At 37.8% G+C, this 22,374-nt stretch overlaps 1 protein-coding gene across 2 annotated transcripts; it reads left to right on the top strand.

Annotated features, from left to right (window-relative positions):
* Nucleotides 1-3,745: 3,745 nt before the first annotated feature.
* On the top strand, nucleotides 3,746-21,572 carry gatd1 (glutamine amidotransferase class 1 domain containing 1). 2 transcript variants are annotated; one of them, XM_043705990.1, is made up of 7 exons: nucleotides 3,747-3,844; nucleotides 5,530-5,635; nucleotides 6,514-6,621; nucleotides 12,296-12,390; nucleotides 13,491-13,584; nucleotides 16,196-16,307; nucleotides 19,853-19,944. In XM_043705990.1, exons 2-7 carry the CDS (start codon nucleotides 5,539-5,541, stop codon nucleotides 19,857-19,859), a joined length of 513 nt encoding a protein of 170 aa, XP_043561925.1. In that variant the 5' UTR covers nucleotides 3,747-3,844; nucleotides 5,530-5,538; the 3' UTR covers nucleotides 19,860-19,944. The 2 variants fall into 2 exon arrangements, with proteins under 2 accessions (XP_043561926.1, XP_043561925.1); XM_043705991.1 differs by lacking the exon at nucleotides 16,196-16,307 and having other exon boundaries at nucleotides 3,746-3,844; nucleotides 19,853-21,572.
* The last annotated feature ends 802 nt before the right edge of the window (nucleotides 21,573-22,374 follow it).

The following is a 22,374-nucleotide window of genomic DNA, read 5'->3' on the forward strand; positions in this document are numbered from 1 at the left end:
AAGTGGAGTCGCAGGTAGATAGGATAGTGAAGAAGGCGTTTGGTATGCTTTCCTTTATTGGTCAGAGTAGTGAGTACAGGAGTTGGGAGGTCATGTTGTGGCTGTACAGGACATTGGTTAGGCCACTGTTGGAATATTATGTGCATTTCTGGTCTCCTTCCTATCGGAAAGATATTGTGAAACTTGAAAGGGTTCAGAAAAGATTTACAAGGATGTTGCCAGAGTTGGAGGATTTGAGCTACAGAGAGAGGCTGAACAGGCTGTTTTCCCTGCAGTGTCAGAGGCTAAAGAGTGACCTGATAGAGGTTTACAAACTCATGAGGGGCATGGATAGGATAAGTAGACAAAACCTCCTCCCTAGGGTCGGGGAGTCCAGAACTAGAGGGCATAGGTTTAGGGTGAGAGGGGAAAGATATAAAAAGGACCTAAGTGGCAATCGTTTTACACAGAGGGTGGTATGTGTATGGAATGAGCTGCCAGAGGAAGTGGTGGAGGTTGGTGCAACTGCTATAATTAAAGGGCATTTGGATAGGAAGGGTATAGGGGGATATGGGCCGGGTGCTGTCAGGTGTGACTAGATTTGGTTGGGATAGCTGGTCGGCATGGACGGGTTGGACCTAAGGGTCTGTTTCCATGCTGTACATCTCTGTCTCTATAATCTGGTGTTGTGTGATTTTTAACGATGTCTGAGTCTTTTTCTTTTCAAATTAAACCATCTATCATTATCTAATGATGCTGGGCACTGAGTGTCAGACCATTCAACTGTGGGAGACATTGCACTCTGGCAGCACAGGTGTCAAGCCCTGTTCAACCTTGTGTCGGCTCTTTTAAAGAGCAGTCTGATTAGACCCACTCCTTTTCCTCTTGCCTGTAAATGTTTACTTGCATGTGAGCAGTTTCCTAATTCTGTTGTCAAACAAGCAACTGTATGGATGCTGGAGTTCTGAAACAATCAAAAACAGAAACCTCTGGAGGAACTCAGCAGGTCTGGCCACTGGAATTGAAACAGCAACTCTGTTTCTATTGTGTTCAGACCTGAATTTCTCTAACTGTTTTTGATTTGTGTGTAGTGCATGCTGTTGTTGCCCAACATTGGCAACTAAGTATTTTCTAATAAGAGAGTAGTCCTTGGACCAAACCTTACTTTAATAGCAACTAGCACAGAGATTAGCTAAATTTTATTTTAAATCCTCTGCCGTACACCAGAAATGCTGCTGTCATTTGTAATCTTCCTATACTCACTGTTGAGATTAGCTAACTTGAAACGCAACAGGTATGAAACTTGATAACGTGTGGATTAAGTGCTGTTGAAAGTGGTTCATATGATTGACTGACTGAGTTTTTTTTGCATTTGGAATATAGGAAAAATAGTAAGTCTCCCCTTGAGCCTGTTCCACTATTCATTAACATAATGACTGATGTGCAATCTAACTCCTCATTATTTTAGCACTGAGACAGGAGGAAGTGCTGATAATCGTGCCTCATTAATCCAGTCGAATTAATTATGAAAATGGACAATTGTTTCTCTTTTGTACTATCCCATCTAAAATAAATACTAATGAACTCTATGTAACTGTTTACTGTAAGCAAAACTTTTTTTAAACCAAGTGACAAGTCAGCGTTTAAACTAAGGTCTGGAATTAAAATCATAACCCCTTAATCTCAAATACCTAACAACTGGAAAAGGTAAACCTCTGCAAAATCCTTTTTTCTAAAAAAAAAGGCAAAAAATAGCCCCTGTTTGCCAAGCGTCTGGAAACAAATGATAAAAGATGTTGATTTCTTGCCAATTGAGTTTTTAGACAACTGTAGACCGATTCCGATTGCATCAATCTGGATTCATGTCTTTAGATCATGGTCACAGTCCAGCTTTTCAGGTTTCAAAAGGCTGTCAGAAGTACTGGTAATTGAAGACTTGAGCTGAAAATGTGTTGCTGGAAAAGCGCAGCAGGTCAGGCAGCATCCAAGGAACAGGAGAATCGACGTTTTGGGCATAAGCCCTTCTTCAGGAATGCAATGCCTAATTGAAGACTTGATCAAGTTTCCAGGAACTTCTACTGAGATCAGAATTTCAGGGCAGAATTGCAGCTTGTCTTCCCCAGTACAGAAAGGGTTGCTTAGCAACTGTAAGCATATGGTCTCCCGAGTCTTTTCAAAACCAGTTTTCCAATAATTCAGGCAATAAAATCTACCTCTTCTCTTTTTCAAGGCTTTGCTTCACTATTTCTGCAAAGTCAGTTGATGATTTGTGTAAACAGCAAGTGGCTTACAGTGCGTACCTGTTAACCTTGCTCTGTTCCCTCTTTAACTGAAAAAATGTTCAAACTATTCCAAAGGCTTAGAATTTTTCCACACAGCCCATACTTATAAATATGTATTCCAACAATAGTCTTTATATCAATCTAAGCTTAAAGGTTAGCAAATTATGTAATTTCAGTTCGTATTTGCATATAATAGTTGCAGACTTCTCCCACCTTTTGTGCATGATGATATTTAATTTCACATCTGAAAATTCTGACTCTAATTTTTAGCCTATACCTTACAGTTTTTAAGTACTGAACAAATTTTTCTCCCATCTATCTTACTTATACCTTTAATATCGTAATTTCAATTAAGTCACCCGTTGGCCTTCTAAATTCAAGGGGATATATCCCTATTTTGTGGGTGGATCTCCTCAATACAGGTGTGGCACAGCCAGAGTTTTGTATAACTAAAGAATTACTTCATTGTACTCTGATTCTCTCAGTATAAAGGTGGGAATCTATTGGCCATTTTGATTACTGCTTCGATCTGTTCATGATCAGTGTGCATGAATCTACATGTCTGTAACACTGCTGTTTCTGAGCAATGTAATTGTAACCAACAGAAGTGAAAATTGGAAGTTCCAATGTTTTGGGGGGTGGCCTTTTTTTAAAATATATATACCTCATCTGAAAGAGATCATCTCCAGTAATATAGTGCTCTCCCAGTAGACCACTGGACTGTGTGATTGAGGCTCTGGAGTGAAACTTGTGTTCACAGTTTTCTGACTTGGGTAAGGGTGCTATCATTGAACCACAACTGAGATAATTACCCTAAGTATTAACCATTATATTGAGATTTGTCGCAGTTTAGTCTATCAATCTGTGTTTAGTGGCTTCAAACTCTCAATTTTCAACAACACAGCTTGACATTTTTTTAATAAAGCTGGGATACAAAATTTGTGTACAGGTATACATTTCTTTAAGCTTCTAGAAATGGCATATGGAAGTGAAACCCATGAGCAGTTTCTTGTGAATAGAATTGGTTATATTATCACAGTATCTAGTCTATTTTCCAATAACATTAAAATCTTTCCATATGACCACGTAATTATCAGGTCTTCACCATGTCATCTAGTGGATCCTTTTTAACTTCACTATGCCTACATTCTTGTGAGAAATACATCTCTATCTTGTTCTTGTGAGGTGTGCCTCCTGCCCATTGTATGTATTCGTCCTTTATTCCAGTAAAGCCTTCAGTGTTTCTTTCTATTGCAGGTGTAGAAATTGTTACCAACTTCTGGAAAATTGCAAACTTTTTCTTAATCTAGGTACTCACTGTATATATTGAGAAATAGATTCATATTTCAAATTGTTGAATGATAGAACCAAAGCATAATTTGCCTACTTCATGCAGCCAATAATTTTACACACACTCAGCTTTATATATAGGAGTGTGATGATAGAAAGTAATGTTAAGAGTTTGAATGGAAGTGTTTTCATGTCTGTTCCCTTTCTTTCCCCCAGGTGTATCTGCACAGTCATTTTATCATTCTTATACACTATGTAACGCAGCTTTTAACCTTCAGATTGCCACTCCAGGGGTAAGTGCCAGTTACATAGTCTTTATTGAGTAACTGAGTACTTTTACAACAAAAGCATAATGCTAATTATTGCCTTGTATGGATGAGCCATCTAACTGCACCTGCTGTGTCTTGGAACAGGGGAGGATCATAACGTATAGGAGCAGAAATGGATCATTCTGAGCATGATGATAATAATCCTGAACTCCACTTTACAGCCTTTTCTGCATAACCCTTGATTCTCTTACTAATCAAAATCTATCTCAGCCTTGAATATACTTAATGATCCAGACTCAACAATCCTCTATGGTAAAGAATTCTACATCTTCACAACCCTCTGAGAGAAGCAACTCCTCCTCATCTCTATCTTAAATGTGTGACCCTTTATTCTGAGATCATGTCATCTGGTCCTAGATTCTCCCACAAGGGCAAACAACCTTTCCACATACACCCTGTCAAGTCCTCTCGGAATCTCATATGTTTCAAAAAGATCACTTATAATTCTTCTATATTCCAACAAGTGGAGGCCTAATCTACTAAACCACTCGTCATGAGATAGCTATTCCATACCTGGTATCAGCCTAGTGAACCTTCTCTGATCTCCCTCCAATACCAGTGTATCTTTCCTTGGATAATGATATTCACAGTGTTCCATTTTTGATCTGACTAGTGCCTTGTACTGTTTAAGAGAAACCTCCCTACTTTTATATTCCACTCCCTTGAAATAAAGGCTAATGTTCCATTTGCCTTTCCTATTACACACTGAACTTGTGGACGAGGTCTCCCACATACTTCTGGTTCATAGATTACTGCAATCTTTTTCTATTTAAATAATATTCAGCTTCTCTGTTTTTTTCATGCCAATCTTGATAACCTCCCATTTCTCCACAAGGTAGCCAAGTTTTTCCCATCTATATACCTTGGCAGAATGTTTTGTGTCATCCTCATCACTTGCCTTCCTACCTATTTTTGTCATCCAGAAACTAGGCTATAATATATTCAAAGGCTCAGTAAAGATGAGAAAGACCCTAAAGCATGTTAATAACCACAATCCATGATTCTCTTGCAAAAATATGACTACGTTCACTACCTTGCTTCCCATTGGCACGTCTTTATGCTTTAGATTTTCCATTGTTAATGTGGCTATGGGTAGTTTAAATTGTTGTTTCCTATGTAAATGTTTCTCACTTCAAATATATCCTCTTGTAGTGGATTTATTTTAATTTCTCAGAATCTGAGTCTGTACTGCTAAGAAACCTCACCTCTAACCAACTTCACTTTTTGACTTCACTAGCCATCAGTGAATAATAGACTGTAAAATTCTAGTGTTCACTAAAGTTAGGAATAGAACTTTAAGTTGAGAATGTATTTGCACCTGCATGTTCATTCTACCTGAAGGCAATACTGTCTTAACTTCCCTCTAATCTCAAGAAAAATCAGTTATAGTTAGTAATAGGTCTTGTTTCGAATCTGCAGTTCTCAAATTCTATTTCTAAATCTCTTAACAATAGGACAGTAATTTCTGCACCTCACTGTAATGTATTAAATGAAATATTCTAAAGTGTTGTCAGTGAATGTTTTCTTTGCCTTCTCCTTGACCTTCAATACATTGCATTTTGTTCAGTTTGTGTAACTATGGTTCTGATCCAAGCCAGCTGTCATCTGTTTAGTTAGAGAAGGCTTTTAAATGTATGTGCTTGCAATAGGGGAAGCCGATGGATTTTGTGGAACTGGATGAAAATAACATACGCTGGATCCAGGACTTCCGTATGAAGCCATACTCCAATCCAGCGAAGCTGGAGTCAATTGATGGTAGGACTCATCTACATTGAGATGCATTGTTTGATAAATTTAAAATACCGAAGGTAATCTAGCAATACCAACTCTATATTTATTTTTGGAGTGTGAAGTTAATAATAATCCGATAGTTTACAGAATGAAAGTGAAACTTCGATGATCAGTTTGCAGCATCAAGATTATTTAAGATTCAGAGTAGTGTCTTGAAACATAGAATAAAGAAGGATGTGAGTATTTAAAGGAGAAAGTGAGGACTGCGAATGCTGGGGATCAGAGCTGAAAATGTGTTGCTGGAAAAGCGCAGCAGGTCAGGCAGCATCCAAGGGGCAGGAGAATCGACGTTTCGGGCATGAGCCCTTCAGGAATCATTTAAATCATTCAGTGAGTATTTAAAGTCTGGACTGATGTAGATGGCATGAATGTGCCATTTGCTTTCGTTATAGTAAATGATGTACCATATTAACTCCCATAAATTGCTGTAGCTGACCTGAGAGTGCAGTTTGTTACCTAAGTACTGCAGTTTTGCATTAAAAGTTCCAGAAGCGGTCAAAGTACAAATTTCATGGCCGATCCATAATAGATGTTTTTTGGGTCCAGAGCAGTAACAGACTGTGAAAAAAATTGAACCCAATAAAAAGGGAGGGGGAGAGAAGGTCTGAAGTATAACTAGTACTAAAGAGCAAGAGACACCCAATCCATAGTCAATGAAAATGTGATCTGACAAAGGAGAAGTCTTGAAATATCCTTGTGACTTGTGCTGTTTTTTCAATGCAGTGAACCACGTGCATTATGTTTAATATGTTTTTGTCTAGTACAGTGGGACATCAATGCACATTTAAATGAAAATGTAAACTATTTTGCTATCTTCCAATTAAGTTCCATTGTATCACTAGGTGCAAGGTACAATGCTATCCTGATTCCTAACTGTCCTGGTGCTATGGTAGATCTTGCAACCAGTGGATATCTGGCCAAGATTCTCCAACATTTCTGTGCTGAGCAAAGTGAGTAATATATTCTCAAACTTTATTAAATTTATTCTGAAGGTTTTAATAAGAAATTACCTAATTGTTGATTATAATGGTTGTAAGTTATGGATTTTGCAAGGCATATTCATGGAACATTCGTTCTAGTCTGTATTGAGTGAGCTGATCTCTGAGAAGACAGTAGCTGGGGTGATAAATATGGCATTACCTTGGTCAGTGAAAACAAATCAAGGCACTGTTTCTGTCCAGTGCCTCTTGTTGGAAAACTTTGGTTCACAACAAAGGATTTCATTTGGTTGCATCGATAAGTGCTGTTAACAAGGTTCACTGAAGATTGATCACTTCTGGAAGGATATAAATCTCTAGCCCAAATGAAAACATAGCCTATCTAGCTGAGCTTTGAATAGAAGAATGAGGAGATTTTGAATTTGTATAGCACCATCCTTATGAAGAAAAATATTATAGTGCAGCCTATGTGAAGGAAAGAATGATAGCACTAATCAATAGAGAAGGTTTTGAAGAAACAGGAGTTGAAAGTGAAGTGGTTTTGGAAGTGAGTCCCAAGCAGTAAGAGAATGCAAAATTTGGCCTCCAAAGAAACAATTCTGCAATCAGATTTGAGAGTCTGAGGCCGAAACTGTTTCCTGCAACATTGTTATGGACTAAGCCAGACCGCTCGAAACATTCTTAAGCAGGCAGCCCCAGACCATAACTTTGCAATTTGCTTTGGTAAGAGTACAGTAAAAATTACCCGGATTAAGCTAGATTGACTACTAGATTTTAAAACAGACAAAAATTTATTCACAAAATTACACAATGAAACAAAGAAAAGAATAAAGAACCCCTACAGAACTCAACCTACCGAACTAGACTTAATTATACTGTTCTGAATATACACAACAGTCCCAATAAGCATGCTCCCTTTAAAACCCAGTATAAATGGAAAACACAATTACAGTTTGAAGTTGAGGTGCAGACAAGAGAGTTTCCACACCGCTCCCTGTTGAACTTCCAACCGGTTCAAGACTGAACTAAAACTGCTCAGCTCAGCTAGAGAGCTGATCACTCCCCTATCGTTATATCTAAAACATGACCACTTTGGCTTGAAGTCTCTTCTGTTTACATAGAAACAAAAGGCCTCTCCAAATCCTTTTCATCTCTGTACCAAACCAGATTGATGGGAGCCTGGCCCGCTTTATTAGCCCTCTGAAAAAAATCAAGGACAGAGTATCCTTGAGCATAGGAGCAGCTTTTAGAGAAAAAAGGACTAGCTTTCTGACAATATTTGGTGTGGAAATATCATTCAAAGCAAAATGTTAACTGAGGTGAATTAGAACAAGTTCCATGGAGTAGAAGCTAATGTGGTGAAAGACAGAGAACCAGGGGCACTTGCAAACAATTGTTGGCAATCTTGTCAGGAAAGCCTCAGGCTGCCGTCTTTTTCTTCATTTCTTTTGCTGTTTGGGGTTTAGTTTCACACTGAAAATAATGAAGTAATGAAAACTCCCTCTGTATTTTACCAAACATATATGGCAACTATACAGCTAGATAAACATATTTTCCCTTCACTCCACATGTGGAGGTGGTTGCATATTTGTACATGAAAGCCATGTATTGTACATGGATTTCTAGAAGGCATTTGATAAGGAATCACATTGAAGGTTATCGCAGTAAGTAAAAAGCTCATGCTTTGGGAGTTAACATATTAACTTGAATAGAAGATTGGCGAAACAAAATATCCATAAGTATGTCCTTGTCTGATTGGTAGCATGTCATAGAATCATAAAGTTATACAACACAGAAACAGGCCTTTTGGCCCATCATGACTAGTCAATTACAGACATCAAACTACACTAATCCCATTTACCTGCCCTTGGTCTACTATGACTTAGCATTTTAAGTACTCATCCAGATGCTTCTTAAATGTTTCAAGTGTATTTATCTCTACCACCCTCTCAGGCAGCACATTCCAAATATCTACCATTCCCTGGATGAAAATATTTTTCTCATATCTCCGCTAGATCACTTGCTCCTCACCTTTAAACTTATGCCTTGTGGTCTTGGACAGGTCAGCCATGGGGAGGAAATTCTGATGATTTACTCTCTAAACCTCTCATAATTTTGTAAATCTCACTCAGATCCCCCTCAGCCTCCAAGGAAACCAAACCCATCCTAGGCAGTCTCTGTTCATAACTGAGACTTTTCATCCCAGGCACCTTCCTTGTGAATTGCCTCTGCACCCTTTTCAGTGCTATCATTTTCTTGCAATAATATAGTGACCAGAACTGCACACCATACTAATGTTTTATAAAGTTGTAACAAGACTTCCTTGCTCCTTTTTGCTCTGCTGTCTAGTGAAGCCAAGCATCCTGTATGCCACCTTCATCACCTGTCTGCCTGTACTGACACCTTCAGTGACCTGTGGAGGTATACACTCTTTGTTCCTCAGTATTCCCTAGGGACCTACCATTCCTTATGTATGTTTACCCCTTGTTAGACCTCCCAAAATGCATTTGCCATTGCTCTGTCCAATTTACAGACTGATCAATGTCAGACTGTAGCCTGAATATCAACAATATCACCAACTTTCATATCATGTGCAAATTTACTAATTATATCTTCTACATTCACATCCAAGACATTAATGTAAATAGCAAACAGCAAGGGTCCCAGCATGAACCCTGTGCTACACTGCTGGTCACAGGCTTCCAATTACAGAAGCAACGCTCTACTCTCTGCTTCCTATTTACAGTTCCAGTTTTCCTTGTGTTCCATGGGCTGTTACATTTTACATCAGTCTTCCATGTGGGAATTTGTCAAAGGCCTGACTAATGTCTCTGTACACCTCATCAATATATTTGGTCACCTTTTCAAAAACTCAGTTAAATTAGTCAGACAGAATCTCCCTGTAACAGCCAGGTCAATCATTGCCTTTTTAAGTATTGATAAACCCTGTCTTTCAGAACTTTTTTTCCAATGAATTCCCGACCACTGACATCAAACTAACTGATTTGTCATTACTTGGCCTATCGCTACTGCCTTTCTTAAACAAAGAAACCACATTAGCTAACCTTCAGTCATCTGGCACTTCACCTATGGTCAGCGAAGATTTAAATATCTCTGTCAGAATAGCAGCAATCTCTTGTTTCCATCGCATGGGATACATCTTATCAGGCCCTGAGGTTTTGTGCATCTCTCTGCCTGTTAAGGGAAAAAAAAGTGCTGGAGGCCTTAGAAAACATAAAGGTTAATAAATCTTGAGGACCTGGTCAAGTGTATCCTAGGATGTTGCAGGATGTTAGAGAAGAATTTGCAAGGCCCCTTGCTGAAATATTTTTGTCCTCTCTAATTTTGGGTGAGGACTGAAGGGTGGTAATGTTGTGCCTTTATTTGGGAAAGGCTGTAAGGAGGAGCCTGGGAACCATAGACCTGTGAGCCGGACATCGGTAACAAATAGGTTGTTGTTGCTGAAAGATAGGATTTACAATCTTTTGGAGAGGCAAGGACTGATTAGGGATAGTCAGCATAGTTTTTTGCAAGGGAAATCAGGACTCACAAACTTGATTGAGTTTTTTGAGAAAGTAAACCAAAAGGATGGAGGGCAGAGCAGTAGACATTGTTTAAATGGACTTTAGTAAAGCCTTTGACAAAGTTCTGCATGATCGACTCACTCCTAAAGTTAGATCACATGGAATTCGGTGGGAGTTTGCCAATTGGATACAAAATTGGCTTGACGTAGGAGACAGAGGTGGTGGTGGAGGGTTGTTTTTCGGACTGGAGAGCTGTGACCAGTGATGTTCCACAGGGATTGGTACTGGATCTATTTCTGTTTGTCATTTATGCCAACGATTTGGATGAGAATATTGGAGGCAGGGTTAGTAATTTTACAGATGATACCAAAATTGGTGGTATAATAGACAGCGATCATCAGATTACAAAGAGATCTTGCTCGAATGTGTCAATGGGCTGAGGAGTGGCTGATTTGTTTTTAATTTCGAAAAATGTTCTGTATTGCATTTTGATAAAACAGACAAGGGCAGGACTAATACAATTAATGGTAGAATCCTGAGTAGTGATGTAGAACAGAGACCTAGCGGTTCAAGTGCATATTTCTTTGAAATTTGCACAGGTAGACAGGGCAGTTAAGAAGGTATTTAGCATACATACCTTCATGCTCAGACCTCTTGAGTATAGGAGTTGGGATGTCATGTTGAAGTTGTTTAAGCTGTTGGTGAGGTCTCTTCTGGAGTACTGTGTGCAATACTCGTTGCCTTGCTATAGGAAGGATGTTATTAAAATTGGAGAGGGTTCAGAAAAGATTTGCCGGAATGTTGCCGGCAATGGAGGACTTGTTAGAAAAATAGGCTAGCCAGGCTGGGACTTTCTTCACTGGAGTATAGGAGGTTGAAGGGTGACATTATAGAGGTTTATAAAATTGAGGGGCACAGATAAAGTGAACAGCAAGGGTCTTTTCTCTGGGATGGGGAAGTTCAAAACTGGGGGGCACTTAAGGTGAGAGGAGGAAGTTTTTAAAAGGACATGAGGGAACAACATTTTCTTTTACAGAGTGGTTTGTGTGTGGAATAAGCTGCCAGAGGAAGTGATAGGTGCACATACAGTTAATTGACATTTGAATAAGTAATTGAATAGGAAAGTTTTAGAGAGATTTGGGCCAAATACAGGCAAGTGGGGCTAGTTTAGTTTGGGAACGTGGTAGGAGGGGACTAGTTGACCAAAGGGAATGTTTCCAGGCTGTATGACTCTACGACTATGATTTCCTTTGTCAAAGGACATTAGTGAACCAAATGGAGTTTTATATTAATTGAATTAATGGGTGCAATTATTCAGTAGTTTCCAATTCCAGATTTATTAATTAAACTTAAAATTCAACCAGCTGCATGGTGGGATTTGAACCCATATCCCCAGTGTTAGTCTTTTATCTCTCAATTGCTCGTTCAATGACATTACTGACAGGTAGATGATGGTGTAGCAGTATTTTTCTTAGAACCAAATTAAGCTTATACATTATTTCTTTGGCACTGGGAAGAGGAACTCTCACATTTAGGTGACTGATATTGCTGAATTTTTTTTCAAAATTAAAACATATAAGTAAGCAGTGGGAAGGTGAAGTTAACTTGTTTGTGTTATAGACTCTAACTTTAACTTTAAAAAAACATAACTTTTGGCCTTTGAAATAAAATAGTTTTTTGCAGCATCTGTTTTCACTTGGAGCTTAAGTTATAGTTTTTCTTTACATTCCTCATCTCTTATGTTACTAGCTTCATTTTCTCTCTCTTTAATTCATTCATGGCATGTTCAGTGTCGCTATCTGGGCCAGCAGTTATTGCCAAATCCTAATTACCATGAACTGAGTCCCTTCTTAGGGCCATTTCAGAGTGCAGTTAAGAGTCAGTCACATTTGCATGGTGAGGACAAACTGTAGTTTGATATGTTAACTTATCTGTTCTCATTGGATATGTACTGAGCTTGGTTTCCAGTATCTTTATAATCCAAAATTTGCAGAGTTTATTAAACTGACATTTACATTGTGAAAATAGACATTTATTTCCAGGCTGAGATGTGCACCATCTGTCCAAAATGAATCTATTTTCTAAGTCAAGTTAAATATTTTCTTAAATGTAATAAAATGGGGAAGATTTGATCTGTCATTATTTTAATTTGCTGATTGCAGAACCAATTTGTGTGGTGGGACATGGAGTTGCTGCTCTATGTTGTGCAACCAACCAGGACAAGTCATGGATATTTGAAGGATACAGCATCACTGGAGTAAGAGTTCAGTTCAAATGTATTTTACACAAGAAAAGTTGTATTTTTATTATAGGTATGTTATTAATAACATTCAAGCATGGACTAATAAGTGGCAAGCAAAATTCATTCTGTGCAAGTGTCAGGCAAAGATCCACCTCTGAGAGAATCTAATTATGTCCCTTTTGACCATCAGTGGCATTACCATTGCTGATGTTTCCACATCAACATCCTGTGGATTGTGATTGACCGAGTACGCTGAACCAGCTGTGTAAATAATGTAGCTAGAAGAATCAATATGAGGATAGAAATTATGTGGGATGTAATTCTACTTCTGAATCCTCAAAGCTTACCTACTATCTACAAGGCTCACGTTAGGAGTGTGATGGAAACTCCACACATATCTGGATGAGTGCAGACTCAAGATAGTGGATGTCATCTGGGACAAAGCAGCTCCCTTAGTCATTACACCATCTACCAGCTTGCACAATCTGTCTGTCACCACTGTGCATAGTGGCAGTAGTATGTACCATCCACAAAAGCCCTGTAGCATCTTGACAAGGATCTATTACCAGCACCAAAATCATAACCCAACCACTTCAAACAGCAAGGGCCAGAGATCCATGCTAACATCAACTTTGTCAAATTCCCTTCCAAGCCACATTTGACTTGGAACGTAATTGCTGTTTCTTTTAGTCAAATGTAAAATTCCTCCCTAACAACAGTGTTTGCAACTACACCACATGCTACATGGGTTCAAATAAGTGATTCACCATCTTCTCAAAAGCAATTAAATATGATAATAAATGCTATCCTAATCAGGGATGCTCACAAATTTTAAAAAATGTTTAATTTGCAGCTTTAGTTAACCTCTCTAACAGGTAGTGCATAATAGCAAAGTTTATGGGATAAACAGAGGCTATTTGCTCTGTGATTGTGTTAACTGTGAAAAGAGCTATTCAATCTTATCCCATGTTTTAAATAAAAAATAAGCTGTATTTAATTACTGTCTGACTTTGCTATTTAACAGCATTCTAGATTACTGATGTTACTGTTTGTGTCTAGGATCAGTTATTGCAGTTTATTTTAATCAATTGTTAATTGATAGTTTCTCTTCATAGCCCTCAGTCTTCGAGCTAGTAAGGAGGAAAGATTTTGCAAGCCTTCCAGTCATTGTGGAGGATTTTGTGAAAGACTCTGGAGGCACCTACAGTGGTAGGTCATCTTTGGCTCTGTGTTGCCCTAGTTATTGTAATTCAGGCATTCTTTGAGACCCATTCCATCAAAAAGAAAATTTCTGATTTATTCTGTAGAAAACATCAAACTAATTTCTCCTTAGTTGAAAGTTCCATTCCTGTGATTCCAAGCTGCTATATTTTGGTAAAGTCCTGATCAAGGCAATTTAAAATTAGTCAAGAACCTAGACAGTCAGTGTTGGAGCTTTCATCACAACAGATGTTTTTTTGGCTAGACATGTACAGACCATACGTTTTTTATTTTCCTGCCTTTTTGACTGTGGACTAAAATTAAAAAGTTCAGTTTTAAAAATCAAGGAAGAGGAATTGCAGAACTTTTTCACAGCAAGCTGCCAGCACTTATTCAGAATGGTATTTGAACTTTTGTTTATTGATCAATAGGAGTTGTTTAGTTGCAGACAAACTAGCACCAGGGAGTATACACAGATTTGGCTGTTTGATCTGTGGCATGTTGACCAGTTAGCAATGGCACAGGTCTTTTGCCTGCCAACGTGATTGGCTCACAATAGCTGAACAACTTGTGGGTGTGAAAAAAATGGTTGCAACTCTTCAGAAAGTGAAGTGCTGACTTTGACTCTGCGTTAAGAAAGTTCCCAAAGCCTGAAGAAAGCCAGTTCACTTTTCCTCACCAGTTGCTGTAAGCTGTTGTTTTAACCAATAAATCAGAGACTTTATACATCATTTCTCTTTGTGCCTTCCGCAGGCAAGTGAAAGTACCTGAAAAAGAAAGAGTTCACAAAATAGCAAGCCAAGGAAAGTTTAATTAAAAGCAAAATAGGTATGGATGCGAGAAGTTTTGAAATGAAAACAGAGTGGTAGAGAAACTCAACAGGTTAAGTCCGCATTAATGACGAGAATTGTTTTTGATATGGTTCTGCTTCAGAACACTTATTTTTAATCCTAAAATCTATATATTTGTAGTAAATAGTAATTCTGGTCAAGTACAGAAACCTGGTCCATGCCTCTGTCAACCTTAGTCTAAAAATACAGATAAGCTAGGGAGTTTTGATATTTTGAAAAAACCTTCAACATTTGTGACAATTCCAGGAATACTGAGGCTAATTTAGTCTCTTAGTATTTTGTATGATTTTTCTCACCTTAAGTTTTAAAAGTAGTCTGTTGCTGGACAGATTGGCTGCTGTTTAACACCTCATCCAAGTGGCTACACTGTAATGAACAATAGTTTGCCATTTCGTCCCACGAGCTTGTTCCATCATTTATCAAGATTGTGGCTGATTTGGCCTGACTACATATACATGCCTTTGACCCGTATACCTTAATATCTTTGATTTAATAAAACAGTATCTTTCTCAGATTTAAAATGAACAACTGATCCAGCATCCACTGCTGTTTGTGGAAGTGCATTCCAAACATCTACCATCTTTTCTGAATGAAAATGCTTCCTGACATCTCTCCTGAATGGTGTGGCCCTCATTCTCAGTCTGTGCCTCCTAGTTCTAGATTCTCCAACTGGAGAAATAGTTTACCTTTACCTTTATCTACTTTTTCCTTTCCTGGTAATATCTAGAAGACCTTGAACGTGTCACTACTCAACCTTTTAAATGCTGGAGAAAATAGGCCTGATTTGTGTAATTTTTCCTCATAACTTAATCCCAGAAGGGTTTCGGATGACAGAGTGAAAGCCAAACGCAGTAAATAATAATCACAGCCAGGCCTAACCCAGTTAATGCACACATTGTTGTAAAGAAGATTTTAATTTGATAAAACATCAAAAATATTTCTCCAACTTATGGCTGGCAAGCCCTTAGCTGAAATATAATGAATTTACATAAATGGAATAGATATTGTGTAATAGAAAATGAAGTATTAAGAAGTGGAAATGATCTACTTTGTAAATCATTATCTTTTTAATTTTGAGTCTGGAATCTGTAGACCTATTCAATGTGAAATACTAATTGTTACGATCCTACCAATGGTTTATGACATTTTTGAATGTTTCCACGTTTCATATTTTTCCCAGAACATTGAACTTATACAAATTGGGTGCTGGGTAATGTTGATTGAGAGAGCCAATGGTTTCCTTTACAGCTTCATTCATTAGATGTACTGTTCCTGTGTTGTTAAAGCATTCAATCCAAAAGTCTGAAGTAAAAGCTCCTTGTGCTGTGCTGCATTAGCTGACCTTGGCCAGAACAGCAGCAAAAGCTGCCATTATTTTCATGACAAGTCAAGTGACTCTTGCTGGGATCTAAAAGCGTATGAATATTAAACTAATGTGATACTGAGAATGCTTCATTGAAGAATGGTCCCTTGGGAAGCACACCAGATAGTGATTATTCAAACAGTGCAACAGCAGAAATGTCATACTTTACATCAAAGGAAAAAAATCAGGTAGGTCTAATAAAATGTCATCTGATCTTGGTTTATGAGACTCCTTCGAAATATCTCAAATGATCAATATGAAATCCTTGATATAGAAACTGCAAACACTGTCTTCAAATCACATCAAAAGCAAATTTTCTTTAATGATTGTGAAAGAACCTCAAGGACAGTGTCTAAGAGTTAGATGTTGTGATTAAATATTATACTGTATCTATCTCTATTTTTAGCTAGTACACCTGATGCTACACACGTTGTGATTGATAGGCACCTTGTAACTGGACAGAATGACCAATCTACACTCATTGCCATCCAGAACCTCATACTTTTCTGTAATGCAAGGTGAGAAATTGTTTGTTTGAGAATCAATTGCTCAAAGCATTTTATCTATTGATATTTAAGGGGTTTCTTGGTAACTCTAGCAACAGTGTTGGACTCCCATGCAAAAACCCAAGGTATAATCAACGTTCCTGGTAATCGTATTTCTTTTTTTACATGGACATGAGTTCAACCAGATCTTGGCCGAGTTGTTAGGTGAAGAATGCTTTTCTGACAGGCAGAATAATGAGCTTGTACTTTCTGATTGGTCAATAGAATGTGGTTGAAATCAGTGAGGCTTTTATGACTGTAAGTCACTGTGACATGATACTTTTATCACTAGTTACAGTTCTGGAAGACCATTAGACTCATTAATGTTCATGCATTCATGCTCCATGTCCTTCATTGCAGCCTTCAATTATTCCTTTAGTTACTCAGTGTTTTCACCTCTAGCATGTGACCAAATGTCCATTCCATGTATTAGTCATTTGTTATGTTAAGAACACCTTCCCAAGATCTATTTTAACTGTGCTTTTTAAGCTTGAATTTGTTTCTGTTTGCCTTACAGTCATGAATTCTTAAATAAATAATTTTCAAGTTAACCTTATTTATCTCTTAACTCCTTCCAACAGCTTTCCATTTTGTAATATCTGAACAGCAACAATGATATTAATTGCTGCTTCTAATTTGTTAACGTCAACAAGCATCACTAATTTTGATTTGAGTCTGAATCCAATCCATTGATATAAATTTGAAATTGTAGTGGTCTCAATACTGATTGCTGTATATCCAATTCAGTGCCATACCCAACCTTTTTAGAGCTCCTCTGACAGGTACCTACAGTATTCTACCCTTCAACCAATTTCCATTCAGAGAATTTTTCCAGTATCCCCATCACATTGAATTAACTGAGAGCGAAGTATGTAGAATGTTAAGAAATGCCACTTAGAAGACAGAGTACGCTCCTAAAAAATTTTTTTTTCTGTCTGTTTAGAACGTCAGTTCCTTAAAGAAATAATTTGATGCAATTGTGACTGCTATTTATTTGGACATCAGTGTACAGATAATCTGATGACTAATTTGTTTATGCTGCTATAAAGACTGCATCTTTCTATTCTACTTTATTTTGATTATGGACTAAATTGGGCAAAGGACTGCTTTATAACAAAATACTAAAAGAATTGTAGCTTTAAAAGGCAAGTTACTGAAACTCATCGTAAGTCATGTTTACATTGGTTTGCATGTAGGAAAGATGTAAGTAGATAGCACAGCACCAGGCCATGTGTATAAAGTGAGATTTGTCTGGCATCAAGTAACTGATTTGGTTTGTCAAATTGTGACCATCTGTGTTTGGTTCCTGGGTAAGGGAACAGCTTGTATATGTGAATGATACAACAAGGACCTGTCCATCTCTGAAAGAGAAGGTGGAGTCCCTCTATCTCTGCAATAAAAATATCTGACATCTTAAAGAAGCTAGTTATTTCCTTCCACTAGTTGCTGTAAGCAGTGACTTTAACCCGTTTAAGAGACCTGGCAGTTAGTGGACCAATTGTCAGGACTTCCTGTTTAAAAAAAAACACAGAAAAGAGATTGAATGGAAAATCCTGCCAAACAAAATGATCACTTCATCAATCCAGTGTACTGGTGCTGAGGAACTGTGGGAATCAGTTTTCAGTTTCCTTCTACTCAGAAAACTAACTCCTTTTTGCTATTTTTGTGTGTGTATGTATGGGGTTTATCAAGGAATTAGAGTTTTAACTAGTAGAGCTGCATATCAACAGCTAACAGTTGTTTTACCTGTGATTAGAATATATTTATTTGTAGTAAGGAACACTTGCACCGCACAAATGCCAGACAATGACTATCTCCAATCAGCAACAATTTAACTAACGCCCCTTGACATTTATTGGTGTTACCACCATTGAATGCCTAACAGTCAACATCATTGGGATACCACTGACCATAAAATCAACTGGATTCTCCATTTAAATACAGTAGCTACAAGAGCAGGTCAGAAACTGGGACCACTGCGGCGAGCAACTGTCTTCCCAAAGCCTGTCCACCATCTACAAGGCACAAGTCAGGAATATGATAGAATATACTTTCGAATGGCCTGGATAGGTACAGTTCCAATAACACTCAAGAAACTTTACACCATCCAGGAGAAAGCAGCCGCATCCACAAGCATTCACCACCTGCACTGCTAATGCTCAGTAGCAGCAGTGTATACTATCTATAAGATGCAGAGCTGAAATTCACTAAAGGTCCTTAGGTAGCATCTTCCAAACCCATGACCACTTCAATCTGGAAGGATAAGGGCAGCAAATACATGGGAACGCTACCACCTGCAAGCCAGTCACTATCCTGACTTGGAAATATATCACTGTTCCTTCAGTGCTGGATCAAAATCCTGAAATTCCCTCCCTAAGGCCCTTGTGGGACAACCCACCGCATATGGACTGCAACAGTTCAGGAAGACCACTCAGCATCAGCTTCTCCAGGGCAACTGGAGATGGCAATAAATGCTGGCCAGCCAAAGATATTCATTTCCCACAAGCGAATTTTAAAACAAGTTCTTGTTAAATACATAAATCTGATCTGTTTTCTATTAATCTAGGGCTGTATGACTGATAACTCCAGGAATAGTGAAATTTGATTTTCAGTGTTTTGCCTGCTTGTGATAGGTCATGCTTTTAGAAAATGTGCATTTTGTTCCTAATGCACTAATAACCATCCAATTGTTTACTTATTCAAACATAAGGCATCTCCTTTCTGAATACCATATGATTGTTTGGGATTTGCATAAATGTATTTTTCTTTCAAACCTGTCTAATTTATGTTGAAGTTATTAATTCCACACTAATATGAAAAGCAAGTTGCTAGAGTATATGAAAAGCTTGAAGATAGCATTATTATTATTATTATTAGTGAGAACTGCATAGATTTCACGTAGACAAAGTCTCATTATAGAGTGATGGCACCCTAGTGTGGTTTAATGTCACACTACCACCATGCTAATAGAACAGACTGTAGGCAGATCTAGGAGCTCCAAACTGGGAATTGATTAAGCAGATTTGATTCACAGCAACATAATTAATTATACACTACTTCAATTTAGAACCTCCCAGCTCAATAAATCCTTCTCTACTGCATCATCAGCAACCTGGAAGACTAACCCTGGCTCCATATTAGAGAGATCAGAAGGAAATTCCAGGAACAGCACCAGAAATACCTTTAGAATAAGGGAGCTAACTCGGTAAAACTGTAACACGAAACTACCTGCCATATAAATTCCAAGAATGGTTGGCTGTAGACAGGTATAAAAAGCTATAGACAGCTGACCAAACCCACAACAAATGGACCAGAGCATAGCTCTGTCATCCTACTCGCATCTAGTCAAATGATGCTAAGCAATTGGGAAAATAATTACTCCTGAGACTAGAACCAACACAGGGTTAAGTATCCAGGGGCTTTAGTGTTTAAATTAGTTCTTCAGAATTTTTTGTTGTTTGATTTCATGTAAAATATGTAGTTTCTGTTCTCAAATCCTTTTGAATCTTTCTTTACAGGAAATGATTGCACTTTATTTCATGATCGTATTAGGACTCAACAGTTTGATGAAATGGAACTGTCAAAAAAGGCAACTCCCCACAACCGATAATAAAAACAGGAAATCAGCAAACCATGTCAGAAAAAAGCAGACCCTTAAACGCTGAAAAGCTACCTCAGTCGCATTAGAGGCCAGCCAAGCTTTCGATTTCAAATGCATGTCTGAGCGGACACGAGATTATGAACTTCTTCTGAAGTTTTAGATTGAACAATTAATATATAGCTTATTAAAAGTGAACCTGCTTTTATTAACTGTGACCAAATAAATGTCTTGAATTAAGGGAATTGTACTTTGGAGTTTCTTGCAAATGAACTGTAGCAAAATCAGTATGATCTTACTGAGAAGGTGCAAGGTGTTTACACTGGAAATCATGCAGCAGCCTATGTGCACCAATGGAAAAACTGAGGAAAAATATTGAGCATGTTTGGATTGGAAAAACTACTGTTCTAAATAGCAATTTTAAGAAAGGAATTATGGCATCAAGAATAGCTAATGAGCATTTATACCTGGATACAAGGCGAATATAGTTCACAGCACAATGGAGATGAGCTTTGAAAGTTTGAATTATTCGAAGATATCCCTGAGAATCTACAGACCCGGTTAGTCTTCCAGGATATGGGAAAGTGAGAATAGCCATAGATATAAAGACAGTGGTTTGCTGCACAGGATTGTGGGTGGGAGTTTGTGCTTGGATTGGAAAGACTAAGCTTGCAATGAATTTAAACAAAGTTGGAAAGTTTGTCTGGCTTTAACCAGGAAATAAGTCTCCAGAGAAACTTACACCGTGAAAGATAGTTCTGGAGTTTAAAGTTCCCAGGCTGGGAAAGGAAAAATCTATCATCAGTCTTTGGGAGCCAATAATCATTTTGGGCTGGTTCAAGATGAATTCAGTGTCTACTAAAAGAACAATATAAAGTATAACTATGAAGTATGTATTCTCAGTTGTGCTAGAACTAAAAAGGGAATATTTTTATTCTGTGGTTTAAAGTGTAAGTTGCCTAGAAATGTTGTGTTTACTCAAAAGTGCTGTAATCTTGTGCAAAAAGGCAGGTCTTAAAATGTGAAATCTTGTCATATTACCCTTTCAACTGTTAATTGGAAATTTGTATTATTTTTAAAAGTTATCAACCTTGGTGGTGATGTAATAGTTATTTCCCCTGAGTTGGATAGTTCCTATGACAATGAGTAGAGAAAATCTGAAAGCCTCCATTTGCTAATGTTGCCGTAACAATGAAGTAACCTGACATGATGCAAGGTTTTCTAGACAGGATATTTTGTTTGTTAGACAACTGAAGCTACTTTGTTAGGAATTAATTGTTGAAACGTTTGACTTTACAAAGTTCTAGAAATCCTCTTTGCTTTCAGTCTCTCCAAAAGGAAGGCCTTGATGTCTTACAAACCTTCATGTTGAGATAGGACTGCACTGTATTGTATCTGTAAATCAGTATGAAAACCTTAGTAGCTAAATGTTCTAAAGGAAGTGAATAAAAGAAAGCAAATTTCTTTGCCAGTTCATTTTGTTAGAATACTTTAGATTTTGAGCGATGAAGCCTAAGGCAAGTTGATGTACATCCGCTTTGAGGGTCCTTCCTGTGCGTTTTAGTTGGAGGGCTCCAATCTATTAATATATCTGATTTCACTTTTTGTCTGTATAAAATAAATTACTGGTATTTAAATTATCTTCCTTTCATATGGTCATGCTGTCCAGTTTTAATTATTTGCGTTAGAACTTGCAACAGTACAGTACAGGAACAGGCCTTTCACCTCACCTTGTTTATGCTGACCATGGTGCTGTTCTAAAGTAATCCTGCACCTGTCTGTGCATGATTCATATCCCTGTATTCTCTGCCTGTTCATGAGTCGGTCTAAATGCCTCTTAGATTTTGCTATCATGTCTGCTTCTACCACCTCCCCTGGCAGCGCACACCAGGCACCTGTTACTGTGTCACAACAAAACTTGCCTTGTACATCATCTTTAAACATTTCCCTTCTCATTTTAAATTCACACTCCCCTAGTATTTGATGTTTCCACCTTGGGAAAAAGACTGCTATTTATTCTATCCATGCCCCTGATAATTTTATTCGGTTCTACCAGGTCACCCCCTCAGGATCCAATGCTGTTGCCCATGCCTCTTGAGTTGAAGATTGGGGTTGCTATCTTTTGATGAAACTGCAAAAGAACAGGTTGGGGATGGATCCTGACTTTGTAACACTTGTGAAAGGCCAGTTAGTTTAATCTCGATCACTGGGAAAAATATTATGAGTTTATAAAGGATTTATTATAGATAGAAATCCAGGAATTACATGTTGGAATTGAATTTGAATGTCATATTTGTTATAAATAGAAATCTAGGACCTACATTGGTCATATGCCACCAAAAACTTCACTTTCTGTCTTTTCAGTTTTAACAACTGTTCTAAGTGGTTAATTTTTTATTACATTTTTATCAGACACTTCTGTCTGTTAACATTAATTGTAAA

This window comes from Chiloscyllium plagiosum, chromosome 16 (genome assembly GCF_004010195.1).
Source record: "Chiloscyllium plagiosum isolate BGI_BamShark_2017 chromosome 16, ASM401019v2, whole genome shotgun sequence".
Classification (NCBI taxonomy): domain Eukaryota; kingdom Metazoa; phylum Chordata; class Chondrichthyes; order Orectolobiformes; family Hemiscylliidae; genus Chiloscyllium; species Chiloscyllium plagiosum.